Source organism: Mesoplodon bidens (genome assembly GCF_964165515.1).
Source record: "Mesoplodon bidens genome assembly, chromosome: 2".
Lineage (NCBI taxonomy): Eukaryota > Metazoa > Chordata > Mammalia > Artiodactyla > Ziphiidae > Mesoplodon > Mesoplodon bidens.
In genome coordinates, this window is record NC_138177.1 from 156400062 (window position 1) to 156418438 (window position 18377).

The following is an 18377-nucleotide window of genomic DNA, read 5'->3' on the forward strand; positions in this document are numbered from 1 at the left end:
GGAGTCTGCATTTTGTTTTAGCAAATGGTCAGAACCTCCGGGCTAAAGTCCCTGGAGCTCAGGGACTGAAGAAGCCATGGCTGGAGACTTAGAGACTCCAAAGAGGAAGGGACCCGGTTTTGAAGAGAGGGATGAGGGGTGGTTGAGTGAGGACTCATTTTGAAATGAAAGGAGTCCTGGGTCTCCAAGCAGCTTCTAAAAATACCGTCTCCCAGCGCTGGGGGAAGGGGGAGGGGAAAATCGAGCGTGCGGAGAATAAAGATGGGAAGGAGGTGGGAGTGTAAGAGCCCTTCTTCAGGTAGATCTGATTTCAGAGCCTCCGCCTGCATTCAAGGGCCAGCAGGATGCCACATCTCCTTCTGCTTCCTCAGCGAGCTTCAGTCTTCTGCGGTGTCCGAGCCTCAGTCCCTCCTGATGACCTTTCTTTCTATGGGCAAAGGAGCTCAATTCCTCCCAGTCACTATTCCTATTGCTGCTGTCCAGCGACTATGTCTGTGAGCGAGCAAGAGTGCTTGTACACATACCACACACACACACACACACACACAGAAGTGACACATGGAAATGCCCTGTAAATGACCAGTGCTCCATGATGCCAGAAATTTTCATTCTATTTGGTGCTCAGAGAGGTATGGATTGTGGTAGAGACAGTGTGATTCACCCAGTTATCCTCAGCACAGAGCATGGCACCCAGTTAACTGTTGGCTGAAGAGGTGTGGAATACATATATACAAGATGCACAGACATCCAGGCCATGCAGGACTCACATTCATTGTCAAGGTTTCTCCGTCTACTATAGCCTCCAAAGGAGAGGGGTTGCGTCCCCCAAGAAAAGAGCTCTGAAAAGCCACAGGGTGGGTGGAGCTTTCTCCGCTCAAGTTCAGTCCAGATGGTGGCGCTCGACAGCCGCCTCCCTCATCCTGGAGGGCCCCAGCCCTTCCCAGCATCAGTGCCTTAAACCCTCAGCTAGCACGTAAATGACCTTCACTAGATAGAGGTCGTGCTCCACGTTTCCTTTTGGCTTCTTCAGCGCTGGGTGAACTCTGCGAGGATTGCTCCTCCTCTCTCGCTGATTCCTGGGAGTCCGGCCGCTGCGCTCCTCGCCAGTCCCCTGGGGCGGGCAGAGGGGGATTATGGCGGGGGGGGGGGACTCCAGGCTCTGAGCAGGCTGGGGAAAGGGGTGGTTGTGGAGAGCGCTGCCTGTGTCCTGGCAGCAGGAGCAGGAACCTGAGGAACCGGTCGTTCATGCAAAATCTATCACCGGCCGTCCAGGCGTCCACATGGTTTCCCAGCCTCGGAAGAGCTGCTGGTAGGGTGGGACTCTGTCTGCCACTTTACTCTCCTTTCTCGAGTAGCTCTCGAGGTCGGGCTTGGCCTCTTCCTCCAGCCGCTGTGTGTGTGCGTGTGTGTGTGTGTGTGAAGAGGGCGGGGAGAAACGGGGCGGGGTGGAGCCACGAGATACGAGAAGCCGCAGACACTGGAAGAAACCGAGGGCTGGGAGATAGAGGAGCTTCCCAGAGCTTGGGGTCAGGATACCAGGCTTCAAAACCTCATGCAAGTCTTGGGTACAAGGGGTCTTTCAGGTTAGCTCAGAGGCTGCAAGTGTCGGTGCCTCCCAGAGGTTCGCTCCTCCTTAAGCCACGCCCACATCGCCTACTTCTCAGGAATGAGAGGCTATGGTTCAGCGCTCTGGGCCACCAACGCAGCTCATCCCCCTCCCCATGAGCCCAAATGGCTCTCAGCGCTGCCCCACCCCCACGGTTTGGAGACTGGCGGGACCCCTTCCTTCCCCCGCCTCCAATTCGCTGATCCGCCCCTGGCCTATGAAACTCCACCCCTCCACCTTTTGCTGGCGGGGATTGGTGGACTTCCCGCGGCGGTGCATAATGCTTGGTCCCCATGGATGATGGTCACCGGCGAGATCCCGCCCCCCGCCGGCGCTGGGGTCTGGGGGCACTGCTCAGAGGTGCTGGGGCTGGCGCGGCTCGAGCCGCCGCCGCACTGACAGCTCGGTCTGCGGACCATGGAGACCGGCGTCGGCCCACATCCGCTGCGCCTGTTCATCTGCCTGATGCCGCTCTGTCTCGCCTTGCTTTTGGGACCAGGGAGGCCCGGGACCGCCGAGGAAGGTGAGGAGACTGGTGGCTGCTCTTGGAGCCTGGGATGCCAAAATACAGGAGGCTGGAGAACTGGGGTGCTGGGAGAAGGAGTCGTATGGAGAGACTGGAGTCGGTATTGGGGTTTGAAGCAAGCGGGCAGCGGGAAGCAAAGAACTGGAGACACGGAGGGAAAGGTGGCTAAACAACGGAGAAGAGAGGAGCATTGAGGAGCTCGGGGGCTGGAGACCTGGGAGGCTGGGGAAGAAAGAGACCAGGAACCGTGGGAGCCAGAGGCGGCGGTTCAGGGGCCGGTGAGACGGACAGGCTGAGCAATTGGATGTGGGAGGCGTGGGGGCAGGGAGATGCGGAGGTGAGATCAGACTACGGGGAGACGGGATGGAGCCCGAACGGCGGGGGGCTAGGGGATCACTGCGTGGCGAACAGGAGGTAGAGCGCTGGTACCGCGGCGGGGGCGCGGGGTCTGGAGGCAAGTGTGGCGGGGCGCGGGTCGGGGCCGGGGTGTGTCTGGGTCCGGGAGCTGCCCGACGTGCTGACCAGGAAGCTGTCCGCAGTGCTGATTTTGAAGCGTAGACTAACCAGCGCTATCCGAGTTGCCGGGTTTGGGGCTGCCCACTGGACCAGAGCCCGCGTCTTGCCTAGATTTGGGGGAGCTGTACCCTCAGTTGAATCCAGAGGCGTAATATCCAGGTGCAGAATCCGGAGGAGCTGGAATCTGAGGCGTTGGCCTCGGGGTTGGTCGGGGCGCTGGATCTCTGATGCTTTCCAATATGCAATTCCGATGTGCTGTAAGTTATACCGAAATCGGGAAGCTGTCAGCGGTCCTGCCCACTGTCGCTGACGGCTCTGGGACCAACACTCTTAAAGGCCTCACCTTGGAGCCCCACCCCCTTGCTTAAGCTCCAGATGAGGAATCTTCCAAGATTTGGGGACGGCCTGGGCTCCTGTCTCTGAGTTGCTGCTGTGCTGTCCAAACCAGTGCTTCTTGGGACCGATGCTGAGAGCGGAATCCAGGCTGCTGGTCAGATGCCTCCTGGGGGAAGAAAGTGACTTCAAGCCTGTCTGGTATAGGAGGGGCCATGGCTTTATATAGTAAAGGAACCCTGACAGTCTTCCAAAAGGCAGTAAAGGTGACAGCCCCTGGGAAAGGGGCTGGCTGAGGAGATGAGAGGTTTTTATCTCTGTTGCTGCCGGCCGGGTCTCTCTACTTCGTTTACCCCAGAGGCCTTGGGAGACAAACTAAAAAGTTTCAAGTCTTTTCCATCCCTGGTGACCCCAGACCTCAGAAGAACCCCCAAGTATGAGCGAATTCAGGGATGTATACAGGGATCCTTTGATATGCTCACTTTCTCCCTCTTCTTGACACTCAGTTATAATTTAGGGAACCTGGGAAGGCGGGGGAATCACTGATCCCCCATTTAAAAGCCAGTCTTATGGTACTTGTCATGGATTCTGTGCCAGGCTGAAATAATGACTCCCCAAATATTTCCATATCCTAATCCCCAGAATCTGTGTATGTTATCATAAATGGCAATAGACTTTGCAGATGTGGTTAAGGATCTTGAGTTGGAGAGATTACCCTGGATTATATGGGTGGCCCAGTTGTAATCACAATGGTCTTTATAAGAGAGACACAGGAGCAGTCAGAATCAGAGGAGAAGGCAATGTGATGACAGAAGCAGAGATTGGAATGGTGCGTTTTGAAGATGGAGGAAGGGGCCACAAGCCAAGTAATCCAGGTGGCCACTAGAAGCTGAAGAAGGCAAGGAAATGGATTCTCTCCGTTGAGCCTCCAGTCTTGCTGACACCCTCACTGTAGACCAGTGAAACCGATTTTCAACTTCTGACATCCAGAACTGTAAGAGAATAAAGTTTTGTTGTTTTAAGCCACTAAGTTTGTGGTAGTTTGTCACAGCAGCCACAGGAAACTAATACAGGCTCTTTCCCTAATCATCATGGCTACCTTTATTTAGACTAGAGCTACTCACACCTCCCCGTGGGGAGGTATGGAGTGGAAAAACCTTGTCTGTGTCCTTCACCGCATTCTCTGTTTCCTCAGTTAGCTTTTTTTTTTTTTTCGGCCACGCTGCGAGGCTTAGTTGCCCCGTCAGGAATTGAACCTGTGCCCTCGGCAGTGAAAACACAGAGTCCTAACCACTGGACCGCCAGGGAATTCCCTCCATTAGCAAATTTAAAGTGAACTCACCAAAGAATCTCATGCTCCTGAACTTCTGGCTTTCTGACACTTCTGTTCTCCCCTCTCTCTAGTCATCCTCCTGGATTCCAAAGCCTCCCAGGCTGAGCTGGGCTGGACTGCACTGCCGAGTAATGGGGTAAGTGTAAACCTTTCCTTCCCTGTCCCAAGGAGCCTCTGGTGGTCCAGGATTCAGTCCCTTTATCTCCCCGTGGTTACATCAGATCAAAATGGTCCTCAGAGCATGTGGTCTCCAGCAGCCCTGGCTTCAAGCCACAGTGGCCTATTAGAAAACGTTGAGTCTTCAGTCAGACAGAAAAAGCAAGAAGAGAACTGTGTGTGTTTAGGAACAGAAACGTGGCATCTGGATGGAGCCAATGCTGGATGGTGCCTTGCACCCAATAGATCCAGCAAACAGTGCTGTTGATTGATAGACTGACAGAACAAGCAAGACTTGGAATCCTAAAAGAGGCTTGGAAACTCGCGGTAGTGGTGGGGAGATGTGGCAGTGTGGCAGCGGTTTGGTGTTGTGGAAAGGCACTGGTGGAGAGCCAGGAGACTCCTTTCCTAGCTCTGCTACTAACCTGACGTGTATATCCACTCAAGTCACCATTCTCTGGAGCCTCAGTTTCCCTGTCAGTTGGACTCAGTTGTCTCCAACGTTTCTCCCAGCTCTGCGTCTTATAATTTCAGGGTTGTGTATAGAGAAGGAGGGGAGAAGAGAATGCAAAATGATGGGGAAAGGGGGTTTCAGCCCGAGTCACCGCCAGGGCTCGACCTCTTGGGGGCGCCTTGGCTCTGAGCTGCCCACATCTTTGTTCTCCTCCCCAGTGGGAGGAGATCAGCGGCGTGGACGAGCACGACCGTCCCATCCGCACCTACCAGGTGTGCAACGTGCTGGAGCCCAACCAGGACAACTGGTTGCAGACTGGCTGGATCAGCCGCGGGCGCGGGCAGCGCATCTTCGTGGAGCTGCAGTTCACACTGCGCGACTGCAGCAGCATCCCTGGAGCCGCCGGCACCTGCAAGGAGACTTTCAACGTCTACTATCTGGAAACCGAGGCCGATCTGGGCCGTGGGCATCCCCGCCCAGGCGGCAGCCGGCCCCGCAAGATTGACACGATCGCGGCGGACGAGAGCTTCACGCAGGGCGACCTGGGCGAGCGTAAGATGAAGCTGAACACGGAGGTGCGAGAGATCGGTCCGCTCAGCCGGCGGGGTTTCCACCTGGCCTTCCAGGACGTGGGCGCATGCGTGGCGCTGGTCTCTGTGCGCGTCTACTACAAGCAGTGCCGGGCTACAGTGCGGGGTCTGGCGGCGTTCCCAGCCACCGCAGCCGAGAGCGCCTTCTCCACGCTGGTGGAGGTGACCGGAACGTGCGTGGCGCACTCAGAAGGGGAGCCCAGCAGCCCCCCGCGCATGCACTGCGGCGCCGATGGTGAGTGGCTGGTGCCCGTGGGCCGCTGCAGCTGCAGTGCGGGATTCCAGGAACGTGGTGACATCTGTGAAGGTATCCAGCGCACTGGGAGGTGTGGTGTGGGAGTGTAGTGCGCAGGTGGCAGTTGGGAGAGAGAGTGTCCTAGATGAAACAGGCAGGGTGGGGAGTGCGGAAGCCATGGGATGTGGAGCCGGGAGTCCAGACATTTTGCGGTGCTTCCAGTGGGTCCAGCCAGAATCGGTGAGTGAAGTTAATGGGAGGTGAATTTGACTCCATATAAGGGGGCATCAGGGACCTATATTTTAGGCACCATGATAAGCACCTCACACAGGGCTTCTCATTTATTCACAGCAATAAAGTCATCATTATCCCTATTTTGCAGATGAGGAAACAGAGGCTCAGAGAGATTAACACCTCTCTTGCAGTTAGGAAGTGGGAAACTGGGATTTGAATCCAGATTTGCCCAACTCTCAAGTTCTTTCTATTACACCATGCTGCCTCTCCTGTGCATAAGGAAGAATGTTACAGTAGGCCAACTGTATTAGCTAGGGGCTAGTGGAGTTGGTTGCATTATACGGAGTGAGCTCCCTGTCACCGACAATATGCAAGTCAGAGGCTGTCAGGGGGATTCTTTTATTTTTCTTTAAATTAATTAATTAATTAATTAATTAATTAATTAATTAATTAATTTTTGGCTGCATTGGGTCTTTGTTGCTGTGCTCGGGCTTTCTTTAGTTGCTGTGGGCAGGTGCTACTCTTCGTTGTGGTGCGCAGGCCTCTCACTGCAGTGTCCTCTCCCACTGCGGAGCACAGACTCCAGGCTCGTGGGCTTCAGTAGTTGTGGCTCGTGGGCTCCAGAGCGCAGGCCCAGCAGTCGTGGTGCACGGGCCTAGTTGCTCCGCAGCATGTGGGATCTTCCCAGACCAGGGCTCAAACTCGTGTCCTCTGCACTGGCAGGCAGACTCGTAACCACTGCACCACCAGGGAAACCCAGGCAGGGGGATTCTTGAGCTGGAGAGAGAGACTGGGAGGTTGCACTAGATGACTACTAAGATCCCACCCTACTCTCTGAACTAGAATCACTGCACCCCCTGGGGCAGAGCCTCCATGTTGGGGGTTCTTTTGGACTCTCTGGTCTGTAGGGCACCAGGAACAGATCTCTCCTCCTCTCTCCTATCTGCAGCTGGAGGACTGAACGGACTGAGGTAGAGAACACAGGGTGTGGATGGACATATCAAATTGACGGTGTCCATGGTGCATTCAAGTGGATGTAGCTAGAAAGTGGGTCTGGAGCTCAGCAACAGAGAGATAGATGCTACTTGAAGCTACAGGTGTGGTTGGGACAGACCAGGGAGAATGTGTGGGGTATGAAGCAAGAGGGCCAATGATGAACTCTCACAGAACAGCACTATATGAGGGGAAGTGGAAGAAATGGAGGCCATAAAAAAGACTGCAAAGCAGTGATCAGAGGCTGAAGAAGAGTGTGATTTCATGGCAGCCAAGGCCAATGGAGGTACCCAGGAATGAAAGGCCTGCAGTGTCGGTGAGCAGTCAGATAAGGCGAGGATTGGCCAGTGTCTGCCTGGTGGCCCTGGTGAGAGCAGTGTCAGCTGAGTGATGGAGAGAGCAACCAGCTGCAGTGCATTGAAAGACGAAGGCAGCTGAGGAGCTAGAGTCAGGGACCGTAAACACTCTGGAGGCTGGGTTTGAAAGGGGAGGAGAGGGCCTGGTGTCTTGAGGGGGACATTCGGTGGAGAGATAATTTTTATTGTAGATGTGAGCCTTGTTTACACATGAGGGAGGAGCCAGTGGGGTACCAAGTGGGGGTGGTGGGAGCAGTAGGCCTCGGGGGAAGAAGTATTTTATTACCGATGTGGATCAGAATTGCTGACACATGCTGCTAACAAAAAGCAGACCACGTTTTAGTCAGTTTCATTATTTTTAAATACTCTACAGACAGTGCCCTACTGCCCGCACCCTAAATGGACTGCTTTTATGGCTCCACTCCCTATACCGTAACCGGGAAGAGCTAGTAGAGAAGGGAATTACCAACTGATGGCCTCTCTTCCCGCTGTGAGGTAGGAGAAGGGCATCTGTACTAGTGTACAGTAGAATCCTGGTCTGCCTTATTCACTGCTGTAGCTTCAGAGCCTAGAACAGCACCTGGCTCATATTCGATGCTAAAAAATTGTTGAATGACTGGATCAGGTGTTGGAGGAGGGGGTTTGGATACACACTCTGGGCAATGAGAGGGAGACACACACACACACACACACACACACCCAGGAACCCAATCCCACTTCTGACTTTGGCTGAGACCAGACAAAGGCCATTTGTAATGGCATCAACTCTGCCTTGGGGAGTATGGAGGTGGGGAGGATGCCAGGGAAAGCTTCACAAGGGAGGTATTATTTTGAACTAGGATTTGGAGGAACATAGCAGTTCACCAGAAGAGAAGGGGTGTTAAGATTACAGGACAAGATCCAGAGGTGTGAAAGGAAGAGTTCAGTACGGATGGGTGGGGTGGCTGGCATTGGGGAGCTGTGGGAGGGTTTCAAGAAGGGAACGATACGATCAGATTTGTATTTAGAAAGGGAAGACCCTGCAAGTGCCTTCTGCAGCTATTATAGAGCCCTCTCTAAAGGCAGATGGATGTGGAGGCTTCTCTTTTTAGTGACCATGACTCTTGTTCCTTCTCTCCCAGCCACCAGAAGAATTACTAAAAGACTTGGGGTTTCCCTTGGGGGAAAAATCAGAGTGTACGACTCATGTCTTCAAATCTCTGTAGGACTGCCCTGGAGCAGAGGGACCCAAGCAGACATGCTAAGCTCTACAGAGCACATCAAGCCTCTGCAACGAGGTGGCATGAGCGGGGTTACAGGCAGGGAGTCTGCTTTGGACTCAACATAAAGGAATCACTTTCTAACTGCCAGCATTGTTCAGCAGAGGCGGCCTCAGAAGGAGGTGGGCTCCCCATTACCAAGTATCTGAGCAGACTGTGGCTACTGCTAGGAAAGCTGATGGAGGGTGGGCCAGTGGGAGTTGAACTTGATGACCCCTGAAATTCTGACTCCGAAGGAGGCAGGGGCCGGGAATCAGGAGTCGCTTCCTGAGTCTGCCCCTCAATACAACCTCTTTTAAGCAGAGCCTCTCCAAGTAGAAATAAGCAGTGCTGTCTCTGATGGGACCACCCACCTCTAGGACCCCAGACACCCACATACACACGGAGAAAAGGAGCCTCCCACATTCTTTCCCTCCTGCGGTGAGGACCCCCCTCCCCGCCCCCGCAAACAGATCCCTCTCTTATTTCACAGTGGAGGTGGGCAGCCCATGCTTATTATTCTCATTTGACTGATGGTTTCTCAAGGCCAGAGAGGCACAGGAAGTGGCAGAGCTAACACCGGAACCCAGGTCTCCTGAGTCCCAGCCCGGGTGGCTGTTGCCCACTAGACCACGATGTTAGCTAGCCCTGTGCTTCATTCTGAAGGCAGACTTCCAAAGCCTCCTGGGCTTTGGAGACCCTGCCCAAAGCTGCCCAAAGCCCAGGACTCTAGGCAACATGGACGCCCCTCCCCCCGCCAAACCTAAACCTTCCAGATAATGGGAACCCTCAGCCCTCTGCCCTCTCCTCCCAGACAGGGAAAGTTCTGGAAGTTCTTCCCAAGTGCTAGTCTGCATCCCTTCTGCTGTACTATGTCTTCTTGGGGCTGGAGAGCAGCCATGCTTCCACAAGCAGCTAAACCAGAGGAGAGGGATAGAGAAGTCCTGGTGGGGGCAGGGAACCAGGTGAACACCACCCAAGCTCTGAGAGGAGGGCCAGGAGCCATTGCTTCCCTCCCTGGCCCAGCTGGTGAGGAATTTTTTAAAATGGGTGTTTCCCTGTTTCCACTTCAGGCCTGAGTTGGAGGAAGAGTGATTACTACCATTATTGTATAACTGTTGTCTGTACTGGGCTAAGCAGTTTGCATGTTTTATCTCAATCTTCCAAGCACCTTTTTGAGGTAGGTATTCTATACAAGGCTCAGAGAGGTCACCAACTTGCCCAAGGCCACACGGCAAATAAGTGGTGCGACTCAGCTGCAAACCCAGGTTGTTTAGATATAAAAGCCTTTGCTCTTAACCATTGACTTCTGGGGGAGGTGAGAGAAGCAAAGTAACTGAGGAGGTGCCAAGGCTAGAACCAGGGAACTTTCACTGTCCCTCTCCTCTCTCCACCTGGCTGGCTCCACTTTCAAATGGGAACCAAGCGCGTCAGTAGAGCATAGCATGAACCCCCAAATAGTGGAGATGGGAGGAAGCTCTGACAAGTGTGTGTGTTTGTGTGCATCAGAGTTTTTGTCTCTGTAACTGGGAGTGTGTGGGTGTCTGTCCTTGGGTAACTGTGGAACACCCCTTCGAGGGCACTCTGTGGACACTGTGGACAGTGTCTGTGGAACAGTGGACACTCTCTTCTGTCCTCACATCAAAACCGGAAAGTTTGGCTCCTTTTCTTCCAGTGGGCGTTAGTTAGGGCAGTGTGGTGTGGTCTCTCAAACCAGTCGGCTTTGGCTGGAATCCCTCTATTTACCAGCTGTGGGACATTGGGCAAGTTACTTAGCCTCTCTGAGCCTTAGCTCCCTCATTTAAAAAATGAGGATAAAGCACATACCTCGCAGGTTGTTATGAGCATTTAATGAATTACTAAAAGAGAAACACTGCAGTGTTTGCACGTTAAGCGCTTACTAAGGGTTAAGTAATACTGCGTTGTTCAGTCACGAGCTGCCACCCCCGGGGCGGTGCTGGAGTAGCTGAGACCCCCGCCCCCCATTTCCCCATCACAATTCAAGGAGATAAGGCCCACCACAGTGGGGGCAGTCAGGAAAGCGGGGGGAGCCAGAAGCTGTGGCGGAGCCCCCTCCTCACGCAATTCCTCCCCGCAGCCTGTCCCCCAGGGTTTTACAAGGTGTCCCCGCGGCGGCCCCTCTGCTCGCCGTGCCCGGAGCACAGCCGGGCCCTGGAAAACGCGTCCACGTTCTGCGTGTGCCAGGACAGCTACGCGCGCTCGCCCAGCGACCCGCCCTCGGCGTCCTGCACCCGTGAGTCCCCCTCCTGAATGCCTTCCGGATGGTGGGTGGGGCGGTCCATAAGGGCGTAATCGAGGCGTTGTGAGGGCAGGGGTTCCACACTCGGGGGCGCCAGGGCGCACGTGGGGGCCAGCGACCCAGACGGCAGAGTGGAGGGAGGGGAGCCTGGGGCGGTGATGGGGACCGGGGCCCGGGGTTGGAAGAAGCAGGACAACTGAGACAGTCCAGACGGAGGGATGAGGTTAGGCTTGTTGGGGGATCACCGTGTGCACCGCCTACAACCATCCTCGCCCTCACCTCTCCCAACTCTCCAGCCAGGCGGGGGACTCCCGCCCCTCACACTCTGCTGGGTCCCCAGATCCCCGACCTCATCCCCTCACTGACGTCCTCCCACCCCATCACTGACCGCGCCCCACTCCCACATCCCGCCCCTCACTGCTCCCCGTCCCTCCCCCTCACTGGCCCCGCCCCCATACCGCCCTTCCTCCCCCCGCCCGTGACGGCGCCCGCGTCTGTGCCCCCAGGGCCGCCGTCGGCGCCGCGGGACTTGCAGTACAGCTTGAGCCGCTCGCCGCTGGCGCTGCGGCTGCGCTGGCTGCCTCCGGCCGACTCCGGCGGCCGCTCGGACGTCACCTACTCGCTGCTGTGCCTGCGCTGCGGCCGCGAGGGCCCGGCGGGCGCGTGCGAGCCGTGCGGGCCGCGCGTGGCCTTCGTGCCGCGCCAGGCGGGGCTGAGGGAGCGCGCCGCCACACTGCTGCACCTGCGGCCCGGAGCGCGCTACACCGTGCGCGTAGCCGCGCTCAACGGAGTGTCGGGCCCGGAGGCCGCCGCGGGAGCCACCTACGCGCAGGTCACCGTCTCCACCGGCGCCGGGGGTAAGGCCTTCCGCACCCCGCGCGCCTGCCCGTCCAGCCCACCGCGAGCATCCCCACAGCCCGCAGCCACCCCGGATAAACTGCGGTCGCTGGTCTTAAACAAAAATCCCCGACCCTGGCGACCCCTATCGAGGTCAGCCCCCTTCCCGAAGGCCACGGAGGAGAGATTGAGGATGCAGGTGACTCTGTGCCTCTGGGCCAGAGAGGTTATGAGTGTTAGTGATTCTGCGGGAGCCAGTGCATGCTCCTTCTCCTGACCTCGCGGAAAGCCTATGCCCCACATCCAACTCTGCAGTTGCCTTGCCTCTCGTTTCCCGGCAAAAGGGGTGGAAGGTTCCTCAATCTTTGCCCTCCCTTCTCAAAAATTTCAGTGGGAACCAGAATCATACCTCCTTCTTTCCTGTCTTAGAAAGAGGGACCCTGTGTGTATCCCGCTGACTTCGTCCCTCCACCTCTGCAAGGGTTTTGCTGCACTGTCACCCTCTTTCCTGGTCCTGGAAAAGAGCAAGGAAGCACGGAGGGTCAGACTGTAAGGGGCGATAGAATTCACTGGTCAACACATAACAGTCACATTTCGGAGTCTGGAATTGAGATGAATAAATGAAGACCTACAATCCTTTTATACTACACCTTCCTCATTCTTGACATTTACTTTTGATTTGTCTCACTCAGCTTCAAGTAATCCTTCAAGTATCCTTTGCAAGAAAGATAAGTGTGTGAGTGGTATGGTCTTTTCATATCTGAGAAGATATCCATTTGTGACTCTGCTTCCCTGTCTGATGGCAGTTGTATTGCAGAATAGTCTGAGGCCAGGGTAATCTTCATTGTTTTGTAGGTGACTTGAATAATATGAATGTGTACACACATGGATGTTTGTATAATTCTTTAGCCTACTGGTGAAAATAAAATTTAACTAATATTGACCTCTTTTCGTTGAGTTTGGCTAGAACATAGTAAAACTTCGGATCTGCATACCTTTTTTTATTCCTGGAAAAAATTTTTTTTCAGTTTTTATTTCCAGTTATTACTTTGACTAGAACTTCTGATAACTCTGATCTCTCTCTTAAGACTCTTTGTAAACCTTGAGTTGTACGTCCATTTTCTGATTCTCAAATCTTGTCGCTTCCTTTATCATTTTCAGCTCTTAATCCATTTCCTCTGCCTTTTGGGAGAGATTTCCCAACTTGCTTGATTTTCTGGAACAACAGGTTTTTTTTTTTTTTTTTTACTATCTCTATTATGATTTAACATTTGCTATTGCATTTACATTTTAAAAAATTCAGAATAGAAAAAGAAAAAGCACCCATAATCCTATTATCCAGAGATATACAACTACTAATATCTTGGAGTATATCCTTCCACATTTTTTTCTATGTCTATATCCATACCTAGAACTATCTACTATAAAACGCCTTTTGTATAATATACGTAACACAAATTTTTGTCTGGTGTTTCCTGATAACAAATCCTGTTTTGATATAGATGGATTTAAAAATCATGTTAAGGAAATACTCTTCTGTTTCCATTTTGTTAATAAAAATACTAAGCTTTCACTGATTGAGTGCTGCTCTGTGTTTGGCACTGTGCAATATGATTTTCTACATTAATTCATTTAAATCGAATGATAACCATCTTTCAGATGATGAAACTGAAGTCTGAGAGGCCAAGTGAATTATCCAAAGTCAGCCAGCTAGTAGTCGAGACCCATCTTTGAACTCAGGTCTGTCTAATACCAAAGCCCTGCTTTTAGCCCCTTGGCCATATAATGCTTTCACTTTTTACTGAACTTTTTAGAAAAATCAGCAATGGATATTAATTTTACAAAAGGCTTCTTGAGCATCTTTCAAGATGACCATGTTTTTTTGTCTTTGACCTTTCGATACGATGAATTCTATTAATGGATTTTTTCAATGTGAGTTCTTTTTGCCTTCCTAGATTATACCCTACTGCAGATGAGTGTATTATTCTTTTAATATTTGCTGAATTAATTTGCTTATATTTTAATAGTTTTTCCATGTACATTTATAAGAGAGAGTAGTTTTTTTAAATTATTGTGTTCTTTGTCAAGTTTTAGCATTTTGGGCTGGCTTTGAAAAAGGCATCAGGAATAATCTCTTCTTTTTCTCTGTTCTGGAACAGTTTAAATAACATAATTATCATTCTTTGAAGGCATGCAAAACTACCTGGGAAACTGTACCTTGCTGATGTTCCCAATCTTTTCTATAACTTCTTCTTGAATCAGTTTTGTTAATCTGTACTTTCATAGAAAATCTTTTGATGATCTTTTTCTAATTTATTAGCCGAGAAACGCTTATTTAAAAACTTTCCATAGTATCTGGAGTTAACTCTACTTTCTCTTTCTTCATGTTGTGTCCTGTGATTTCTTTTTTAAAATTATTCTGGTCAGAAGTTTATTTTATTGGTTATGACAAATAACCAGCTCTTGAACTTATCAATTCCACTGCTCTTTACTTTTGTCACTTATTTTATGATTTTATCTTTATTAATACCGTCCTCCTGATTTCCTGAAGTCTTTTTCTAGGTGAGTTCAGTGCTTAGTTTTTTTGGGTTTTTTGTTTGTTTGTTTGTTTTTTGCGGTACGCGGGCCTCTCACTGCCGTGGCCTCTCCCGTTGCGGAGCAGAGGCTCCGGACGCGCAGGCTCAGCGGCCATGGCTCACGGGCCCAGCCGCTCCGCGGCATGTGGGATCTTCCTGGACCGGGGCATGAACCAGTGTCCCCTGCATCGGCAGGCAGACTCTCAACCACTGCGCCACCAGGGAAGCCCTTTTTTGGGGTTTTTAAAAAATATTTATTTATTTATTTGCTTGTGCCAGGTCCTAGTTGCAGCACATGGGATCTTTGTTGCTGCAGGCAGGATCTTCATTGCAGCATGTGGGATCTTTAGTTGTGGCATGCGTGTGGGATCTAGTTCCCTGACCAAGGATCGAACCCTGCATTGGGAGCACGGAGTCTTAACCGCTGGACGACCAGCGAAGTCCCAGTGCTTAGTTTTTATATTATAGTTTTAATATTTTAAGCCTATGAAATTTCCTCTGAGAATAGCTTTGGTCACATCCAGTATGTTTTTATACATAATATATCACATTGTTTGTATTGTCATTTTCTTTGTAGATATAATTCACATACCATAAAATTTCACTTACCTTTTAAAGTGTACAATTCAGTCATTTTTCCTAGCAGCTATCACAAACTCTCTAATTCCAGAACATTTTCATCATCCCCAAAAGAAACCCATTAACAGTCACTCCCCATTCCTCCCACCCCCTCCAGCCCCTAATAACTACTAATCTACTCTCTGTTTCTATGGATTTGCCTATTCTGGGCATTTTATATACATGGAATTATACAGTATGTGGACTTTTATGTCTGGCTTTTTTCACTTAGCATAATGTTTTCACGGTTTGTCCATGTTGTAATATGTATCAGTATGCCATTCCTTTTATGGCTGACTAACGTTCCATTGTATGGATATACCACAATTTTGTGTATTCATTCATCAGTTTATGGACTTTGGACTGTTTCTGCTTTTTGGCTATTAGAGTAATGCTGCTATGAACATTCATGTACAAGTTTTTGTGGAAACAGGTTTTCAGTCCTCTTGGGTATATACTTAGGAGTGGAATTCCTAGGTCATATGATGTCATAGACTGAATTGTCTCTCCCAGATTCATATGTTGAAGCTTTAACCCCCAGTGTGACTGTATTTGGAGATAGGGCCTTTAAGGAAATAATTAAGGTTAATGAGATCATAAAGGCGAGGCCCTAATCCCAAGGACTAGTGTCCTTACGAGAAGAGGAACAGACACCAGAGCTCATTTGCTCTCTTTGTGCATACACAGAGGAAAAGACAGGTGAGGACACAGCAAGAAGGTGGCTGTCTGCAAGTCAGGAAGAGAGCCCTCACTAGAATACAAATATGAATCTGCAAGCATCGTCTGGGATTTCTAGCCTTTAGAACTGTGAGAAAATACATTTTTGTTGTTTAAGCCACCCAGTCTAGAGTATCTTGTTATGGCAGCCTGAGCTGACCAATACATATGGAAACTTTTTTATCTTTTTGAGGAGCTGCTGAACTTTTTGAGGAATTGCCAGACTGTCTTCCAAAGCAACTGTACCTTTTTACATTCCCACCAGCAAATGTACAAGGCTTCCCGTTTCTCCACCTCCTCACCAACACTTGTTTGTCTTGCTGGTTTTAGCCATCCTAGTGGATATGAAATGGTATCTCATTGCAGTTTCAGTTTACATTTCCATAATGACTGATGATGTTGAACCTCTTTTCATGTGCTGGGTTTTCTTTTTGTCATTGAGTTATAAGAGGTTTTTTGTCTAATCTGTATATTCTGTATACCTTTGTATTACTTTCGTAGGGCTGCTATAACAAAGTACCAAATATTGGGTGGCTTAAAACAAAAGAAATTTCTTGTCTCACACTTCTGGAAGCTAGAAGTTTGAAATCAAGGTGTCAGCTGGGCCATGCTTTCTCTGCTGTAAGGGAGAACCCTTCCTTCCTTCTAGCCTCTGGTGTTTGCTGGCAGTCCTTGGCCTTCCATGGTTTGTAGATGCATCACTCCAGTCACATGGCCCTCTTTTCCCTGTGTGTCTCCACATCATCTTCTCTCTATGAGAGTCCCTCTCTGTGTCTAAATTTCCCCACATTCAGAAGAACACCAGTCACATTGGATTAGGGCCCACCCAAATGACTTCATGTTGACTTGATTACCTCTGTGAAGACCATATTTCCAAATAAAGTCACATTCTAGGGTACTGGGGGTTAGGACCTCAAAGTATCTTTTTGGGGGGACACAGTTCAACACATAATTACCATTATGATACATGGTTTGCTAATATTTTCTCCTACTCTGTGGGTTGCCACTCACTTTTTTTTCCAATGGAGATGTAATTGACATATAACATGATATTAATTTCAGGTATACAACTTAATGATTTGATATTTGTATATATTGTAAAATGATTACACAATAAGTCTAGATCATCCACAGCCACACATAGTTACAAGAACTCTTAAGATCTACTCGCTTAGCAATTTTTTTTTTTTTTTTGGCCACACTGCACGGTTTGCGGGATCTTAGTTCCCTGACCAGAGATTGAACCCGGGTCTTTGGCAGTGAATATGTAGAGTCCTAACCACTGGACCGTCAGGGAAGTCCCAGCAATTTTCAAATATACAATATAGTATTATTAACTACAGTCACCACGCTGTACATTACATCTCCAGGACTTATTTATTTTATAACAGGAAGTTTATACCTTTTGATCACCTTCACCCATTTAAAATAAAATTTTTTAACTTCTTTATTGTATAATTGCTTTACAATGTTGTGTTAGTTGCTGCTCTATAACAAAGTGAATCAGCTATACATATACATATATCCCCATATCTCCTCCCTCTTGCATCTCCCTCCCACATTCCCTATTCCACCCCTCTAGGTGGACACAAAGCACAGAGCTGATCTCCCTGTGCTATGCGGCTGCTTCCCACTAGCTATCTATTTTACATTTGGTAATGTATATATGTCCATGCCTCTCTCTCACTTTGTCCCAGCTTACCCTTCCCCCTCCCCGTGTCCTCAAGTCCATTCTCTACGTCTGCATCTTTATTCCTGTCCTGCCCCTAGGTTCTTCAGAACCAATTTTTTTTTTTTAGATTCCATATATATGTGTTAGCATATGGTATTTGTTTTTCTCTTTCTGACTTACTTCACTCTGTATGACAGTCTCTAGGTCCATCCACCTCACTACAAATAACTCAATTTCTATTCTTTTTATGGCTGAGTAGTATTCCATTGTATATATGTGCCACATCTTCTTTATCCATTCATCTGTCGATGGGCACTTAGTTTGCTTCCATGTCCTGGCTATTGTAAATAGAGCTGCAGTGAACATTGTGGTACCTGACTCTTTTTTTTTTTTTTTTTTTTTTTTTTTGCGGTACACGGGCCTCTCAGTGTTGTGGCCTCTCCCGTTGTGGAGCACAGGCTCCGGACGCGCAGGCTCTTTGGCCATGGCTCATGGGCCCAGACGCTCTGTGGCATGTGGGATCTTCCCAGACCGGGGCATGAACCCGTGTCTCCTGCATTGGCAGGCAGATTCTCAACCACTGTGCTACCAGGGAAGCCCTATTTTTAGTTTTTTAAGGAAGCTCCATACTGTTCTCCATAGTGGCTGTATCAATTTACATTCCCACCAACAGTGCAAGAGGGTTCACTTTTCTCCACACCCTCTCCAGCATTTATTGTTTGTAGATTTTTTGATGATGGCCATTCTGACTGGTGTGAGGTGATACCTCATTGTAGTTTTGAGTTGCATTTCTCTAATGATTAACCTTCACCCATTTTGCCCACCTCTCACCTCCACCTCTGTCAGCTACCTGTCTTTCACTTTCTTAGTAGTGTGCTTTGAAGCTCAGAGTTTTAAATTTTGATCAAGTCCAGTTTATTTTTCTTTAGTTGCTTGTGCTTTTGGTTTCATATCCAAGAAACCATTGCCTAAATCAAGGTCATGAAGACTTACACCTGTGTTTTCTTCTAGTATTGTAGTTTCGACTAAAATTATTTTATTTATTTATTTAAAAATTTATTTTTGGCTGCGTTGGGTCTTTGTTACTGCACATGGGCTTTCTCTAGTTGCGGCGAGCAGGGGCTACT

At 50.0% G+C, this 18377-nt stretch overlaps 1 protein-coding gene across 1 annotated transcript in view; it reads left to right on the forward strand.

The window, feature by feature from the left end:
• Nucleotides 1-2023: 2023 nt before the first annotated feature.
• EPHA10 (EPH receptor A10) overlaps nucleotides 2024-18377 on the forward strand; it is a gene marked incomplete at both ends in the record, with an annotated part of 40339 nt that continues 23985 nt past the window's right edge. Inside the window, 5 exons of the mRNA XM_081224952.1 lie at nucleotides 2024-2129; nucleotides 4386-4450; nucleotides 5143-5821; nucleotides 10669-10824; nucleotides 11337-11687. Of these exons, the coding sequence (XP_081081078.1) occupies nucleotides 2024-2129; nucleotides 4386-4450; nucleotides 5143-5821; nucleotides 10669-10824; nucleotides 11337-11687 (1357 nt within the window). The remainder of the gene's footprint in view (nucleotides 2130-4385; nucleotides 4451-5142; nucleotides 5822-10668; nucleotides 10825-11336; nucleotides 11688-18377) is intronic.